The sequence below is a fragment of the Canis lupus genome, chromosome 12, assembly GCF_048164855.1.
Source record: "Canis lupus baileyi chromosome 12, mCanLup2.hap1, whole genome shotgun sequence".
Lineage (NCBI taxonomy): Eukaryota > Metazoa > Chordata > Mammalia > Carnivora > Canidae > Canis > Canis lupus.
Genome location: NC_132849.1, coordinates 841,143 through 859,379, shown reverse-complemented (window position 1 = coordinate 859,379; position 18,237 = coordinate 841,143). Strand labels below are relative to the sequence as shown.

The following is an 18,237-nucleotide window of genomic DNA, read 5'->3' as shown; positions in this document are numbered from 1 at the left end:
GCTTTTCTCTAGGAATGTTTAGGTTTGGGACACTTTCATGTTTTCCAAAAAAATACGTTTCCATCTACACCAAAAAGCAGGTAACAATGATGCTTTCATAAAATTTTAACATTTCAATATAAGCATTTCTGAAAAGGAGAGAAATGAAAGGAGACAAGCAAGACCCCAAAGCCCTATAGGTCTCATGTCTGGTCCTAATGGCTTACAGCAAACCAGAACCAAGTTATCAGAGCCACCAGGACTTCTATTGCACAGTTGGTCTAGGTCACACCTGGTATGGATAAAAATGTGGGGGCCAGATTTTACTTATCAATAAGATCAAAGATACTATGAAAAGGAAGACAGCTAATCACAAATCCCAAGTGTCTGGTAAAAAACAGACAGCGCCAGCATCAATGAAAAGAGCTCAGGGATCTGAAACAGGCCTAGGGAAAACTCATTCACCTGAACAAAAGCCCTGATCAATCCTGGGCTCACCCTGGGGCCTAAAGACTCCCCATGTCAACCATCACACACTATTTGACTTTTACACAACCTGAGTAGATGCCTCCCAAATTGCTTCCTTAAGCAAATACTAAGGTTTTTATCTAGATATTCATTAATTAGCAACTTGAAGGAAACAGGTACATTTTTTTTTTTTTTTACATTCTGGCAAAAGCTTTTTTAAAATTCCTTTTATTGGAGATCAATTTGCCAACATATAGCATAATACCCAGTTCAATTTGCAAACATATAGCATTCTTTTTTGCTCATCCCGACAGGTGCCCCCCTCAGTGCCCATCACCCAGTCACCACCACACACCTACCCCCACCCACCTCCCTTTCCACTACACCTTGTTCCTTTCCCAGAGTTAGGTGCCTCTCATGTTTTGTCACCCTCACTGATATTTTCACTCAGAAATAGGTACATTTCCTTTGTTATGAAATTATTTAGCTCTTAGACTCTCCGTCACATGGATCCAATTTAAAATCCTCTAGTGGGGATCCCTGGGTGGTGCAGGGGTTTGGCGCCTGCCTTTGGCCCAGGGCGCAATCCTGGAGACCCGGGATCGAATCCCACATCGGGCTTCCGGTGCATGGAGCCTGCTTCTCCCTCTGCCTGTGTCTCTGCCTCTCTCTCTTTCTCTCTCTGTGACTATCATAAATAAATAAACATTAAAATAAAATAAAATAAAATAAAATCCTCTAGTGGAAAAAGTGGTTGGGGCGTAAAAGCCCCCCAGAGATGCTGTCAGGGCAGATAACTTTGCTGCACTGCTAATAACAATGCAGAGTGACTATTTAGATTATGCACATGAAAACAACAAAAACAGTATTGTAAATGTTTTGCTTCCACTTCCTTATACACTCACGAAACAAAACTTTGACAAGTTCCAACTTAGCATTTAGGTAATAAAGAATTTGTGAAAAAAAATAAAGAATTTGTGGATTTGAAGAATAATGCACTCAGGATATGTCCAATACATAGAGTTTGGCTCAAATTAAATATAATGCTGCAAAAGTACCAGACATCAAAAATCAGGAGTAGGTACACATAACGCTCAATTCTTTTACAAAATGGTCACATTCAAACTAACATGCCAAAGAGAATACTATGCCTTCAAAGAAGAGACAAGTTAAACTGCTTTTATACATAGAAAATATTGGTAAGAGCATTTTATGTTTTTTAAAAAGGGAATGAAACTTTTGCAAATTAGGAAGAGGTCCTTGGAGGTCCTAAGCTGCAGACTTGTAGAACAAACTACATCATTACTGACATCTTGGAAACGTACTAAGAACCTAAAGTTTCCAGGAGTTTCTGTAGAGTTTGAGAAACCATCTTAGAGCATCGGGTGGGTGGGGGGATAAATATCCTCTGTCTTTGAAGGAAAGAGAGAGGAATTTTCACTAGCTCTGAGTTGTACATTTTGCAGATTCAAACATTTTAGAGGTAGCCATATTCCCCTGATAGATGACATTGCTATATTTCTACTCACCTAATAGAATTGAGTCTATGTGAGAAGAAATGTGTGGGAAATATCAGAAAGGGAGACAGAACATAGACTCCTAACTCTGGGAAACGAACAAGAGGTAGTGGAAGGGGAGGAGGGCGGGGGGTGGGGGTGAATGGGTGATGGGCACTGAGGGGGGCACTTGACGGGATGAGCACTGGGTGTTATTCTGTATGTTGGGAAATTGAAAACCAATAAAAAATAAATTTATTAAAAAAAAGAAGCTAATTATGATACAGTAGCAGGGAAAAAAGAAAGCCTGGCATTTGAGAACATGATCATTGTGGTGTTATTTTTCATGACATGGAAACTATAGTATTATTTCGGGGATGACACAAGATGTATTCCTTTTTTAGTGTCAGCAATGATTACTTCTACACTAAGAATTTGAAACTACTGCTTTAAAAACTCAAAAAATACAGGAAGAAATAGACAAAGTTTACTTTTAAACCATTATTTTCGCAAATTCAAACGCATGTGCAGAGGTCAATCCCCTCCAAAAAAACTTTTCTACTGTTTCAATGTTATTTAACAATTCCACAAATTCAAAGTCCTTCAAATCGTTGCAAATATTTTTAGATCAGAATTTTTAGAATTACAAGGACATTAAATGTTTGTGGAAGAATGGTATGAAATGTCATATTCAACAATGGAGTACCACAAACGTAAAGCATGATGAACTGATTTGATAATCATTCTAGAAGTCACATCATTAAACAAAGCCTAAAAGGCAAATATAATTGTATTTGTTACGGTTTTTAAAATGAGTGAAAATTACCTTTCTTCCAGGTGCCACCTCCTTTTTTGCCTAGTAGATGAGTATTTAAATGCTTCTTCATTACAAACGCAACCCTAAAGAAAGAAATAAGAATAATTATAGAACTGAAACATGACTCTCTGCTAAAAATTTTCCATAAAGTATTTCAAAATGGGCATTTATATGTGGATACAAGACGAAAATGCACATTAATACAGTGGCACTCCTGGTAAATGAGAGGCTTATCTATAGATCAAAGGTACGGTCATACCTAAAATCAGAGGAAATAACTGTGTTTAAATTAACTGGCCTGTGTCCAGTAATGCTGCAGGGCTTCCAGAAGGACAGGCAAGTGGAGAGGGGCAGAGGGAAGTGGAGGGGCTGGAGGGGGAAGGAGAAGAGCAAAGGGCCTTGGCTGGGGTTTTGTTGCCCAGCAGCCTGGGCCCTGGCCCTCAAGCCACCTGCCCCAAGCCCTGCCCTGATGCTGGACGGTGCCTGCCTCCACCCCTCTGGGTGTGCATGGACGGGACCCACACCCTCCCTGAGCCCACATGGACGGGACCCACATCCTCCCTGAGCTGCCTGCACACCCTGGCTGCCCAAACAGTCTGGGCCCAAGGCACTGCATCACCGGCTCAGACCTGAGGAGCTCAGAGGCCCCCTATGCTCCTGCTGGATGAGGCAGGAAGCCTCTCTCTGCCCCAGGATGGGGGTTCTGGGAAAAGTCAGCCTGCCCTTTCCCCTCATAGGGAGAGTCATCCCAGGCCCCCGGGCACCTGAGAAAGAGGCAAGAACCACTGCGCTGGGAGCTGCACCCACAGCTGCAGACCCAGGACCCAGGGTAGGTCCCGTGGCCCCTGGCCTACCACCCCAGAGCTCATCCTCATGCAAACCTCCTGCTCTGTCTCTACCTCCCAGTCTCTCCGTGTCTCTTTTCCTGTCTTGGTTTCTCCATCTCTGTCTCTCCTCCCATCTCTGTCTCTCCCCCATCTCGGACTCTCCCTCCCTGTTTCATTCCCTGTCTCTGTCTCTCCCTTCCTGTTTCTCTGTCTCTGCCCCATCTTTATCTCTCCCTCCCGGTATTGGTCTCCGTCCCTGTCTCTCAGTCTCTCCTTCACTGTCTTTCTGTCTCCCTCCCTGTCTCTGTCTCTTCCTTTGTCTCTATCTTTCCCTCCCTGTCTGCATCTCCCTCTCTGTCACTGTCTCTCCCCCTATCTCCCTCCCTGTCTCATTCTTTCCATCCTGTCTCTGTGTCTCCCTCACTTCTGTTTCAATGTTATTTCACAATTCCACAAATTCAAAGTCCTTCAAATTGTTGCAATTTTTAGATCAGAATTTTTGTCTTTCTCTCCCTTCCTGTTGCATGGTGTCTCCCTCCCTGTCTTTGTGTCTTGCCCCTTCTCGGTCTCTCCCCCATCTCGGTCTCTCCTCTCTGTCTCGATCTCCCCCTTCCTGTCTTTGTTTCCTTCCCTGTCTGTCTCTCTCCCTATCTCTGACTCTCCCTCCATTCTTGACCTCTCTCCCTCCCTATCTAACCACCTCTGTCACTAGTTATCTCCCTCCCTGCCTCTGTGTCTCCCTCCGTCTCTTGGTCTCTCCCCCCCATCTCTCGGTCTGTCCCTCCCTGTCTCTGTGTCTCCCATACACCTCTGTCTCTCCCACCACACCATCTTGGTCTCTCCTGCCCATCTGGATCTCTCCCTCCCTGTCTCTCTGTGTCTCCTTCCCTGTAGCTCAGTCTCTCCCTCCCTGTCTTGGTCTCTCCCTCCCTATCTGTCTCTCCCACCCTGTCTAGATCCCAACCTCCTTGTCCCTGTGTCTCCATCTGGGTCTCTGTGGCTCTCCCTCCCTGTCTCTCCATCTCTGTCTCACAGTCTCTGTTTTTCCCAGTCTCTCTGACTCTCCTTCCTTGTCTGTCTCTCTCCCTCCCTCTCTCAGTCACTTCTTGTCTCCATCCTCCTTCCCTGTCTGTCTATCCCTGTCTTGCCATTCTCTCCCTCCATCTCTCTGTGTCCCCTCATCTCTATCTCTCCCTCCCTGTGTCTCCCTTCCTCTCTCTTGGTCTCTCCTTGTCTCTCGGTCTCTCCTTTCCCATCTCTCAGTGTCCCCTCCCTGTCCCTGTGTCTCCTCCCTGTCTCCATCTCTCCCTCCCTGACTCTGTGTCTCCTTCCCTGTCTTGTCTCCTTCTCCCTGTCTCTCTGGCCTTCCCTCCTTGTCTCGGTCTCTCCATCCCTGTCTCTTGTCTCTCCCTTCCTGTCTCTGTCACTCAATCCTTGTTTCTCATTCTCCCCTTCGCTGTCTCCCTCTCTGTTTCTCAGTCTCTCCCTCCCCATCTCTTTCCCTCCTGTCTCAGTCTCCCTGCCTCTTTCGGTCCATCCCTCCCTTTCTCTGTCTCTCCCCCATCTCTATCTCTCCCTCCCTCTGTCTCCCTCTCCCTCCATGTCTCTCTCTCCCTGTCTCTGTGTCTCCCTTCCTATCTCTTGGTCTCCCTCCTGGTCTCAGTCTCTCCATCCCTGTCTTGGTCACTCCCTCCCTGTCTCTGTCTCTCCCTCCAGTCTCTCTGTGTCTCCCTCCCTGTCTCTTGGTCTCTCCCTCCCTGTCTCTCCATCTCTCCCTCCCTGTCTTGGTCTCCCTCACTCTGTCTTGGTCTCATTCCCTGCCTCTATCTCTCCCTCACTATCTCTGTCTCTCCCTACATTTCTCAGTCTCCAGCCCTGTCTCTGACTCATTCTCTATCTCTCCCTGTCTCTGTCACTCCCTCCCTGTCTCTCCGTCTCTCCCTTGCAGTCTCTGTTCCCCCGTCTCTATCTCTCCCTCGCTGTCTCCCTCCCTGTGTCTGTCCATCTGTTTCTCTGTCTCACCTTCTCTGTCTCATTCTCTCTCTCCCTGTCTCTCGCTCTCTCCTTCCCTGTCAGTCTCTCCCTCCCTGTATCTGTGTGTCCCTCCTTGTCTGTTTCCTTCCCTGTCTCTCGGTCTCTCCCCCTGTCTCTATCTCCCCTCCCTGTCTCTGTCTCTCCCTCTGTGTCTCTCTGTCTTTCCCTCACTTTCTCTGTCTCTCCCTCCCTTCCTCTAACTCTACTTCCCTGTCTGTCTCTCCCTTCCTGTCTCCCAGTCTCCCTCCCTGTCTCCGTCTCTCACTCCCTGTCTCTCCCTCTCCCTGTGTCCCTGTCTCCCTCTCTGTCCCTAGCTGTCTCCCTGTCTCTCCCTGGTCTCTATATCTCCCTCCCTGTCTGTGGCTCCTTCCCTGTGTCTGCCTGTCCCTCCATTTCTCTGTCTCTCCCTCCCTGTCTGGGTCTGCCTTCCTGCCTCTTGGTCTCCTCCCTTGGGGGCGACCTTTGCCATTTCCTAAGCAAAAGTCCACTTCCACTTCCTTTGGCTTGCGTGGCGCTCAGCGTAGCGCTCCCCTCTTCCTGGCCTGTGTGACCTCGGAGGGTCACCAAAGTGCCCGAGCCCTCTGGCCAGGTCCCCCGCTGCGAAGACGCTGCCCTTGCACTCTAGTCCTGGTTGCACGCGGGGCACCTAACAAGTAACCCGCTGTGTGGAGAAGGCTGACACTAGGAGACTTTGGCAACCGACATGCCCAGATCCTGAGAAGCGGGGTGCACGAGCTCTGGCTGAGACTGCAGGGACACGGACGGACGGGGTGCGCATCTCCGAGGAGCATGCAGTGGCAGCGGCACACAGGACCCTCCGATCCCGGCCTGGGGGCCGCCAGCCGAGGGACACTGCACACAGGACCCATCTCACAGGCCAAAACCTACCTCATCGGGACACCCGTGATGGCTGCGAGGGGCAAGCGGCCCTGAAAAGGGCCAAGCAGGGCCTCAGGGGGCCGATCCTGACCTGGATCAGAGCACAGGGAAGGCCGAGGGCCCGGAGCGCAGGGGCGGCCACCCTCCCGGCGGGGCTCGGGGCACCAGGCGCCGCACGCCCGCACTCCCCAAGGCCAAGGAGACACCAGCGGGCCTTGCAACGCCTCCCAGCGCCTCCCAGGGCAGGGACCTGGGGCAGCGACCCGCTAGACAGGCACGCGTGCAGCCCCCACCCCGCAGAGGACGGCCCAGAAGCTCAGCAACATTAACTGTTCCCCGCCACCAGCGCGGCACTGGGCAGAAGGCGGCTCCCCTGGGTGAGACCGCATCCAGTGGCGCGGCTGCTCGGAGCTCCTCCCGGGAAGGGCACCAGTGGGCTCTGGCCTAAGCACCTTGTCGGATGGGGCGTCGGGGGCGACATGGGCCTGGGGGGCGGTGCTGAGGCAGGACCTGCACCAGTATTAAGCTATCACTAATATTATGTTTTAGAATGCACTAGATAGATAATTTTTAGCAAACTACTATTTTACATCAGGATTTTGTTTTAAACAGAAATATGTCTCCTTTCATTTCTTCAACTTTTTCTTATATCCTTCTATAAAGTTTCATATTTTTTGTGTACCTTCCACATTCCTTCTTAGATTTATATTTTGTAGTTTGTGTGATAGTTTATGTCATTATTATGAATGGATTTGATTTTTCCCATCCCATTCCCTAACTGGTTATTGATGTAGAAAAGGAAAAGTAATAGTTTTTCTTGTGTTACTTTTATAATGGCAATTGCACACTTTAAAAAAAAATATTATCACTATGAGTAGAACAAAATGTTCTTTCTGTACTCAGTAGTATCTTCTGCTGGCACTCAAGATAACATCCAGCCACGTCCTTTTTAGAGATCTAACATGGCTTATTTCTTCTTGTCACAAAGACATGACAGGAAATTCTTAGTCATGCATCATATTCTGGAAAGGCAGGTGGTAGAGGTAAGGACCCTCAATGATCTCTACGGTTTTACTAAGGTCCCAGGGAGCCATATTTTCCCTAGAAAACTTGAAGAACTTTGGGGTTAGTGAGAATTGGTTGCTGCAGGGATGTTCTCTGACCATGTTCATGCAGTTCATTTGAAGATGAACTCCTTTCCTGCCTCGGGCACTAGAATCTTTCACTTTATTTCCCAAAGCCATGAGCCTTGGTATTCAGCTCCCAGGAGCTACAAATCACATCATCAAACATCTGGCCGGCCTTCCTCCTGGTCTCTGTAGAGTTCTGGGCTCAAAGTTTTGCCATTTCTATGACCTACAGCTATAAAGCGCATTTCTCTTGAGATAGTATTCCATGGTGGGCTACTTGTCCCTTTCAAATTACAGCAATAACCTTTCTGAAACACAGGAATGAAATTGTAAATCCTCTCCTTATAGGAGGGCAGATGAGCAGTATAAAGAAAGCTCAGACTTTTAGAAACACTAATGTTGTACCCTACCTCCTCACTCCACCCTCGCTTTCCAGAATCTGAGCAGAATCAGCTAAGATTCATTCTTGTTTAATGGTCCACAGGGAAGGGGCATCCCTGGTGGCTCAGTGGTTTGGCGTCACCTGCAGCCTGGGGTGTGATCCTGGAGACCCTGGATCCAGTCCCACGTCAGGCTTCCTGTAGGGAGCTGCTTCTCCCTCTGCCTGTGTCTCTGTCTCTCTCTGTGTGTGTCTCTATGAATAAATAAACAAAATCTTTAAAAAAAATGGTCCACAGAGAAAAAAATTACTGTATACTAACCTTCTTCTTTTTTTGTATACTAATCTTCTTCTTAAAGACACACCTTGTTACGTAAGTTTCCTTTTTTTTTTATTTTTTTTGTAAGTTTCCTTTTGAAAAGATAAGCAAAAGAAAAAGTGAAGTAGGATACTAATTAAATTCTTAATTTCCCTCCCCAAGAATTCTTTAGTCTTATCTCTCACAGCTCTCCTATTTTGCAATTAATTCTATAAGAACTAGAGAATATTGCCCTAATCACACTGAAAATTAGTAAAAGGAGTAAATGTTAATAGTGCAAAGACATATATTTCATGGCAAGTATAATAGTGACTTCTCAAAATAGACAGTATTTTCAGTTCATTTATTACTTAATAGACTAGAGTACAACTCTAAAGCAGTACCAGTGAAAGTAGCAATGAAAAAGTACTACAATTTTCATACAGCACTTATACAAAAAATAATGTTCTATTATTGCTCATTTAGATAAAAACTTGCCCATAAAAATCATGGTGTAATTACTTAGTAAAATTTATTTCACAATGATTTTCCAGGAAGTTATAGCAACAAAACAACCAAGAGAGTTTGCAGCTTATTAATTTCCTATATTGCTTTAGAAGCATTAATGAATATTCTTGTGTCCACTAGGATCATCTTCAAAATAAATAAATATCAGAATTATATACGCGTATATATATACTTATATATAACATATACATATGGGTGTGTATATACACACACACATACACACATATATATAATGTATGTATGTATACCCTTACCACCAGTAGTGATAAAGAAAGTAATGTTAGTAAATGCCTTTATCATTTCAGTAGATGTTTGTCTAAGAATCAAAAATTTCTTTATCTAATCTTTATGAATGGACAAAGAAGATGTGGTTTACGTATACAATGGAATATTACTCAGCCATTAGAAACGACAAATACCCACCATTTGCTTCGATGTGGATGGAACTGGAGGGTATTATGCTGAGTGAAATAAGTCAATTGGAGAAGGACAAACATTATATGGTCTCATTCACTTGGGGCATATAAAAAATAGTGAAAGGGAATAAATGGGAAAGGAGAAAAATGAATGGGAAATATCAGAAAGGGAGACAGAACATGAGAAACTCCTATATCTGGGAAACGAACTAGGGGTGGTGGAAGGGGAGGTGGGCGGGAGGTGGGGGTGAGTGGGTGATGGGCACTGAGGTGGGTAATTGATGCGATGAGCACCGGGTGTTATTCTATATGTTGGCAAATTGAACATCAATAGAAAATAAATTTAAAATAAATAAATAAATAAATAAATAAATAAATAAATAAATAAATAAAAAATAGACTAGAGTACAACTCTAAAGCAGTACCAATGGAAGTAGCAATGAAAAAGTACTACAAGTTTCATACATAGCACTTATCATACAAAAAATAATGTTCTATTATTGCTCATTTAGATAAAAACCTGCCCATAAAAATCATGGTGTAATTACTTAGGAAATTTATTTCACAATGATTTTCCAGGAAATTATAGCAACAAAACAACCAAGGAAAGAGTTTGCAGCTTATTAATTTCCTTTATTGCTTCAGAAGCCTTAAGGAATATACTAGTGTCCACTATGATCATCTTCAAAATAAATAAATCTTATATATATATTCATATATGTGTATACACACACACACACATATATATATAATGTATGTATATATATTCTTATCACCAGTAACGATAAAGGAAGTAATGTTAGTACACGCCTTTATCATTTTAGTATGTTTGTCTAAAAATAAAAAATTTCATGAATTTCCCTGAGAGGCAACCAGCAAGTAGATTATACTAAATACATTTTACAAATAAAAAAAGTTCAGACTAGATATACTTAACCCTGCTCCTCTGGTTGAACATAACTCGAAATCCTAAACACTATATATATATAAAGAAAACAAAAAATCCCTGAAAGCTGGAGAAACTGAAAAAGTCAAAATGGCAGTGGATCCCAGGGACCAAAGTAAGACATCCAACTAATTCAGTGTTGGTTCCTTTATTTTCTTAAGATTTTATTTATTTACTTATTTATTTGAGAGTGAGGAAGCAAGAGAGAGAACAAGTGGGGGCAGAAGGAAAGGGAGAAGAAGAATCCCTGCTGAGCAAGGAGCCCAGATTCGGACCCCATCCCAGGACCCTGAGATCATGACCCAAGCCAGGGGCAGACACTTAACCAACTGGGCCACCCAGATGCCCCAATTCAGTGAGTTTTCTCCTTGCTTCATATATTCCAGACTTGAAGCCAAGAACTGGCAACTGAGAAACTCCAATGGGCACAGAAATAAATGCCCCCAAATAAAGACAGCGAGTCAAACATCACCGAAAAACTTGTTCTGCACCACTCACATCTGCAAATATTAAGTGAGGAACCTAGATTTCCATCCTTATTGGATGCTAACAAATTATCCCCAACTTCCTGCTAGAGAGGTCACACAGAAACTGGGTAGATGCCTCCCACCCTCACCCTTGCTGTCAGGGGAGACCACATGTGGAACCTGGACTTCTACCCCCAGTTGGTAGTAACAAGGTGCCCTCCTCCTTCCTTCTTTTGTGATGGCAGTGAGAGTGTCACAGTGTAGTGTCATAATGTCAGGGAGGCCTACTCAAAAGAAAGAATTTTCATCTGTAACCATGACAACCCCTTCAGCTCATAGAGTCAGTAGAAGCCACCTGGGGAGCAAGAAACTGGCATTCCTATACTTCCCAGCCATGGATGTATTAGCGGAGGCCTAGTAGGGGGGACAGAATTGCAATCCCTGCCTAGCAGTAAGGAGGGCACTCCACTGTCACAATAGGGTGAGTGAGAACCCTTGTCTCATAAAAAGTCCATTAGTCATACCAAGAACCAGGAAGGTCTCAAACTGAATGATAAAAGACAACCAACAGATCCCAAAACAAAACAACAACGACAAAAAAAAAAAAAAAAAACACAAAAACAGACATATTAGAATTATCTGAGAAAGAATCTAAAGCAGATATCCTAATAATTCTTGAATGACCAGTTGATAAAATGCTTGAAAATACGGGGCAGGGGGGGGGAGGGGGTAGGGGGAGTCCCAGCAGACATACAGCAACTATAAAGATAAAATGAAATTTTGGAAGTGAAAACACAATAATTGAAATAAAAATTACCAGGGACAAAGAAGAATATCAAATAATGGTAAAAGAGCCAATCCACCAAGAAGACTAACAACTCTTCATGTGTATGTAACAAACATAGATGAAGACTACATTAAAAAAGAGAAAAAAGAAAACTACGTGAAACAAAATTTGATAGGAATAAAAGGAGAAATACACAAATTAACAACTATAGTTGGAGACTCCAAAACCCCTCTTTCCACAACTCGTAAAATAACTACACAGAAGTGTAAGAAGGATACAGAACAACTAGAAACATCATTCATCAATAGGATCTAATCAACATTTACAAAATATTCTACCAATCAACATCAAAATATGCATTCCTTTCCAGGACCCACAGAACCTATACCAAGATAGAGTATACACTGGGCTATAAAACAAACCTCATCAACTTGGAGAAATTTGACATCATGCATCATGTGTGCACCAACTACCACCAAAAATCAGCGACGGAAAAAGAGAAGGAGGGGTTCTAGCTAGGGTGGCTTAGTCAGGTAAGCATCAGCCTTAAGCTCCTATCATGATCTCAGGGTCCTGGGACCAAGCCCTGCACTGGGCTTCCTACTCAGTGGGGAGTCTGCTTCTCCCTCTTTCTCTGATGCTCCCCCTGCGTGTGCTCTCTCACTCAACACACACACTCTCTCCCTCATATGAATAAAATCTTAAAAAAAAAAAGATAACAAGAAAATTTCCAAATCCTTAGAAGTGAAACAACAAACTTCTAAATAATTCATGGGTCAAGTGGAAGTTGTAGGAAAATCAAAAGAGTACACTGAACTAATGAAAACAAAAATACAATGTATCATATGTAGTCCAAGACAACTAAAGCAATGCTAGACTCAAAATTACAGCAGGAAATGCATATCTCAAGGACCTAGAAAAACAAAAAACAAAATCAAAAAACAAAGTAACTAAAAGAAAAGAAATAATAAGGAGCACATGTCGATGAATTGAAAACAGTAAAACAACTCAAAAAGTAAACGTTACAAATAGCTGTTTGTTTAAAACGATCAATAAAAGTGACAAATCTTCATCAAGATCGAGCAAAAAATGAAGATACAAATGGCCAATATCAGTAACAAAACAAGGGACACCGTTATAGACCCTTAGACATCAGAAGGTTAATAAGGTAATACTACAAACATTTTACACACAGAAGATTGACAACTTTGAAAAAATGGACTAATTCCTTAAAAAAAAATAAAGTAACGGGATGCCTGGGTGGCTCAGTGGTTGAGCATTTGCCTTGGGCTCACAGTGTGGTACTGCGGTCCAGGAATCAAGTCCTACACCAGGCTCCACATAGGGAACCTGCTTCTCCCTCTTCCTACGTCTCTGCTTCTCTCTCTGTGTCTCTCATGAATAAATAAAGTCTTAAAAACCAATAATAGTAAAATAAGCTAATACAAAAGAAAATAGAAAATTTGAGTATTTTAGCTGTAAAGAAATTGCATTTCTAGTTAAAAACTCCTAAAAGAGATATCTTCAGGCTGGTTGCACCACAGAATTCTACAAAATATTTTTAAAAGAATTAATACCGGGCAGCCCGGGTGGCTCAGCAGTTTAGCACCACCTTCAGCCTAGGGCCTGATCCTCGAGACCTGGGATCGAGTCCCACATTGGGCTCCCTGCATAGAGCCTGCTTCTCCCTCTGCTTGTGTCTCTGCCTCTCATGAAAAAATAAATACATTCTTAAAAAAAAGAATACGAATTTTCAAATAATCCCTTCCCAAAATATAGAAGGAGAAAATTCATTTAATGAAGTTAGTATTACCCTAATACCCAAACAACAGTAAAATCCAAATATTTCGACAGATCAATATCCCTCATGAATACAAATGCCAAAATCTCTAACAAATATATGCAAATAGAATGCAACTACATATAAAAAGAACTATTCCAGGAATGCAAGGGTAGCTCAATATTTAAAAATCAATCAATGTAATCCTATATTAGCTTGCCAAAAAAATTAATTTATCATATCGATTGATACCGAAAAAATATTTGATAAATACCCATTCATAATAAAAACACTCAGAAAAATAAGAATAGAGGGGAGATTTGTCACCTTTATAAAGAACTTCTACAAAAACTATATGTAATGCTATGTTTAATGTTCAAACAACTAAATGCTGCTAAGAAAGGAGAATAAAGCAAAAATGTCCACACCAAGAGCTCCTGGGTGGCTCAGTAGGTTGAGCGCCTAACTCTTGATTTCAGCTCAGGTCATGATCTCAGGGTTGTGAGATCCAGTCCTGAATCTAGCACCTCTCAACTGGGAGTCTGCCTGAGATTCTCTCTCTCTCTCTCTCTCTCTCTCTCTGCCCCTCCCATCACTATTCATATGCATTCTCTCTCAAAAAAAAAATCCACACCAATAAATGGTATTCAACGGAGTGCTAGAGGCTCAAGAAAGATAACTGTACAATTATGCAAGAAAATAAAATGCATTCATATCAGAAAAAAGCTTTATAAATAACTGTGCTTTTCATAGACATGATTTTCTATATACAAAATCACAACAAAAAAACTTAAAAACCTCCTAGAACCAGTGAGTGAGTTCAGCAAGGTTACAATATGTCGTAGTCTATTCAGGCTCCTAACAGAATTGTTATAGACTGAGCTGCTTATAAACAAACAGAAATGTATTTCACATGGTTCTAGAAACTAAGAAGTCCAAGATTAAAGCACCAGCATCTTTATCGTCTGGTGTAGATCCACTTCCCGGTTCATGGATAACCATCTCTTCGTTGTGTCCTTGCATAGCAGAAGGGGTAACAGAGCATTTTTGGGGTCTCTGTTATAAGGACACTACTGCTAATCAACCTCCAAAGGGACCCCTCCAAATACCACATCTTTGGGGATTGGATCTCTATGGGGGTGGTACAAACTGTCTATATCACAGTAGAATATCAATATAAAAATATCTATTTGATTTATGTAGACAAGCAATGAACACAACACCCAAATTAAAAAAAAAACACATTTACGATCAATTAAAAATACTGAGAAGTAAATCTAACAAAACACATACAGGATCTGTATGCTAAAAAAACTACAAAATGTGATGGAAATAAATCAAGGATACACATAAATGGGGAGACATACCTTGTTTCTGAATTGGAAGACGAGAAATAATAAAGATCTCAATTATCTTCCAAATTGAACTATATGTTTAAAACAATTTATTTTAAAATCCTAACAAGATGTTTTATAGATATGATAAGATTACATTAAAATTTATATGAAAAGGCAAAAAACCCTGGAATATTCAAAATAACTTTGAAGGAAGAATAAAGTATCTTATTCTGTCTACCTGACTATTCTATAGCTATAGAAACTAAGACTATTTGGTACCGTCAAAGAAAAGCATTGATCAGTGAAATAGAATATTCAGAAGCAGATGCACACACATATGCCCAATTTCAATAGAACTATTAAAGTACTTCAACGGAGTACTTCAACGGAGTACTTCAACGGATGGCCCCTTCAATAAATGCTGCTACAGCAATTCAACATCCATTGTCACACACGAGAAAATGAAGCTTGAGCTAAATCTCATACTTTATAAAAAATTAATTCAAAATTGATAAGAGATTTATTTTATTTTTTTTTAATTTATTTTTTATTGGTGTTCAATTTACTAACATACAGAATAACCCCCAGTGCCCGTCACCCATTCACTCCCACCCCCCGCCCTTCTCCCCTTCTACCACCCCTAGTTCGTTTCCCAGAGTTAGCAGTCTTTACGTTATGTCTCCCTTTCTGATATTTCCCACACATTTCTTCTCCCTTCCCTTATATTCCCTTTCACTATTATTTATATTGATAAGAGATTTAAAGGTAAAATGTGAAACTAAAAAACTGTTAGAAAAAAATGGAAGACATGTTTTGGGATCTAAGGCTAGGGAAAGGTCTTATACTCAACACCAAAAACACCATTTGTAAAGGGTAAAGTTGATAAATTGGATCTCATCAAAATTAAAAAATTTAGGCCCTGTAAAGAGTACCTTCAAACTAATGTCTGGAATAGATAAAGAAATTTCAAAATCCAAGAATTAAGAAAATACAATTAGAACACAGGGAAAGGAAATTATCCGTTTCACTGAAAAGAATATGCAGATTTATTTTTTTAATTTCATTTATTTATTCATGAGAGACACAGACACACGGAGAGAGGCAAAGGGAGAATCAGGTTACCTTTGGGGTATCCAATGTGGGATTCCATCCCGTGATACTGGGATCAAGACCTGAGCCAAAGGCTAAGACTCAACTACTGAGCCACCCAGGTGCCCCAGGATATACAGATTTACAGATGGTAAATACATTCAGTACAGTGAACCAGTAGGCAAATGCAAATTAAAACCACAATGAGACACCTATGGGAATGTCTAAAATTAAAAATTTCATCAACATCAATACTAGCAAAGATGCAAAGATGTAAATGGTACATTATGGAAAACAGGTTGGCACTTTGTTAAAAAAAAAAAAAAGAAAAAACATATGTCCCAACAATTGCATTCTTGGTCATCCAGAGAGATTAAAAATTTCTATTTATACATAAACTTATAAATGAATATTTATTAGAAGCTTTATTCATAATAGCTAAAAAATAGAAACTCAGATATCATCCAAAAGGTGAACGGTTAAACATAGTGTGCTAGATTGATACCATAAGATTGTACTCACAATGCAAAAACAAACAGAAAACTACACTAGTGAAACACAAAACAATCAGGATGAATTTCCAGAGAATTGTGCTGAGTGGGAAAAAAAATCATAAGATGTTACATGTTGTATGCTTCTTTTTACATGATAGTCTTGAAGTGACAAAATTAGAGAATTAGAGAACAGGTTAGTGGATCAGGTGTTACAGAAAAGGAGAATGTGGGAGGGAAGCAGGGATGGCTCTAAATGGGCAAAGTGGGCAAGCCACGTAGTGATGGAAATGTTCTGTATTTTGACTGTTCCAGTGTCAGTTTGTTGGGATACTGAACTGTGGTTTTGTATTTGCATGTCCCTTAGGGGAAACACGGTCAAGGGTACAGGGGATCTCCAGTATGTCTTTATAAGAGCATATGAATCAACAATTATCTCAAAATAAAAAGTCTAATTTAAAAAATTAAAGATCAAAAATGTTAATCGCTCCTGAAATTGGCAAGAAATAAGCCCACACCCTTTCTATTGAGCCACTCTGCCTGAGTTAATCAGAGTAAAAGGACAGGATAGAGTCAAAATAAATGCTTGAAATGAAAGAAGTAATCAGAAAGGAAGGGCTGACTGTTCTAAAAGAGGCAGATCAGGAGAAAAAGCCAAGTCAGAAACAAGGTCAAGTATAGGCGATCTCCATCAAAAGGTCAAACCAAAATTTTAAGATTTCTGCCTGAACAGACAAAAAGCAGACATAGGGAAGAGGAAAATGAAAATGCCTGGGAGTTTCAAGCACTTGGCTACCTTACTCCTGATGGCACTTCTCCATCTTCAATGGTTAAAGGTTAGCTGCCACATGACAAAGCTACCCCACTCCCTCCAGGGACCAATGTGGACTAGAAATCAACTGATGAATATTTATGGAGGACCCACCAAGAAATAGTCAGTTCTTGGGAAAAGCACTGCATCAAATCTGACCAGAGGATTTAAAAGTGTAATAAAGATACAATTGCAAAAGAAAGTATATTATAAATAGTACCATTATGAACATCAAGTTCAAGAATAAACAGGTCAGCGGTATAGCATGATGACTTGTTCCAACATTTATTCACTATGTACCTTTGCACAAGTTTCTGAATGTCGAAGTTCTGGGATTCTCCATTGATAAAGTTAGAAGATTTTAAACATAGCTTTTTATAAAGAGCAAATGAGATGAAGAAGAAAGAAGAAAGAAGAATCAAGTCTAAATTTAAGTCTTGTTCCCTAGGCCAAAAAATGATATTCAGGTTACTAAATCATCTTTTGTATTCTACAATTTAAATTGCCTTACAAACTTAAAAAGGTAACAGCTTACATTTATCATATTTCTACTTTAAATATGATTTTGTGCTTTTTTAAAACAGTAAATATGCTTTTTAAAATGAGTATTCTAATCAATGCCTATGAAATTCATGAGTTTGCCCAGATCCAGATCTTGTGGACTCAGGTGAGTTGATGCTAAACCCAATACTAGCCTTCCTAATGGAAATATCAAATATAGTTCCACAAAATCTGAGTAAGAAATTTAATGAGAAAACTGTCCTTATGAAGAAACATCATGATTGTAAAGCAGTTGACTGAGTCTTTGATTTTTTTAGGTCTAGCTCAATACTATAAAGAACCTAAGAGGTATTCATGTTAATTTCTAAGCCCTTTCATCAGCATACTCACCCTATTATCACATATCAATTTTTGGCACTTAGATTCATTGCTATAAATATTATGACTTTAACTGTCACATACATAACCCTTTCTTTGCAAATATGTACTTTTTATAGCTCATTTTAGCAAAGATGAAGCTATTCTAGAAATCTATAATTATAAATAAGTATGGGATATAGTTATCAGTAATTTAATAGACACAGAAACTTTGTCTTATGACAAAAAAAGACCACAGATAAAAGAATACAATCTGTAATCTGAATATATTCAAGTATTTTTCATTAAAGCAATGTTATTTCAGGAAACAAAGTCATCTGGAGCTATTCTGCAATACATAAGTGTCTTTATTTTCCTTAGGAACCTTTCTTTATAATCTGAAATCAGTAATTCAGCCAA

General features: G+C 41.0%; 1 protein-coding gene across 16 annotated transcripts in view; it reads right to left on the bottom strand.

Annotated features, from left to right (window-relative positions):
- The window catches only part of LOC140600829 (uncharacterized), a 126,015-nt gene that overhangs the window by 85,092 nt on the left and 22,686 nt on the right, over positions 1-18,237 (bottom strand). For 12 of the 16 annotated variants that reach the window (XR_012003970.1, XM_072768963.1, XM_072768964.1 and 9 more), the window contains 2 exons: positions 8,154-8,264; positions 2,770-2,843 (listed from right to left, as the gene is read on the bottom strand). Coding sequence is in view for 14 of the 16 variants with exons in the window: in XM_072768963.1 (XP_072625064.1) it covers positions 2,770-2,843; positions 8,154-8,264 (185 nt within the window). In the remaining 2 variants the exon portion in view is untranslated. Of the gene's footprint in view, positions 1-2,769; positions 2,844-8,040; positions 8,265-10,813; positions 11,159-18,237 lie in introns of those variants that run through there. The other 4 variants (XR_012003971.1, XM_072768970.1, XM_072768971.1 and 1 more) reach the window with 3 other exon arrangements.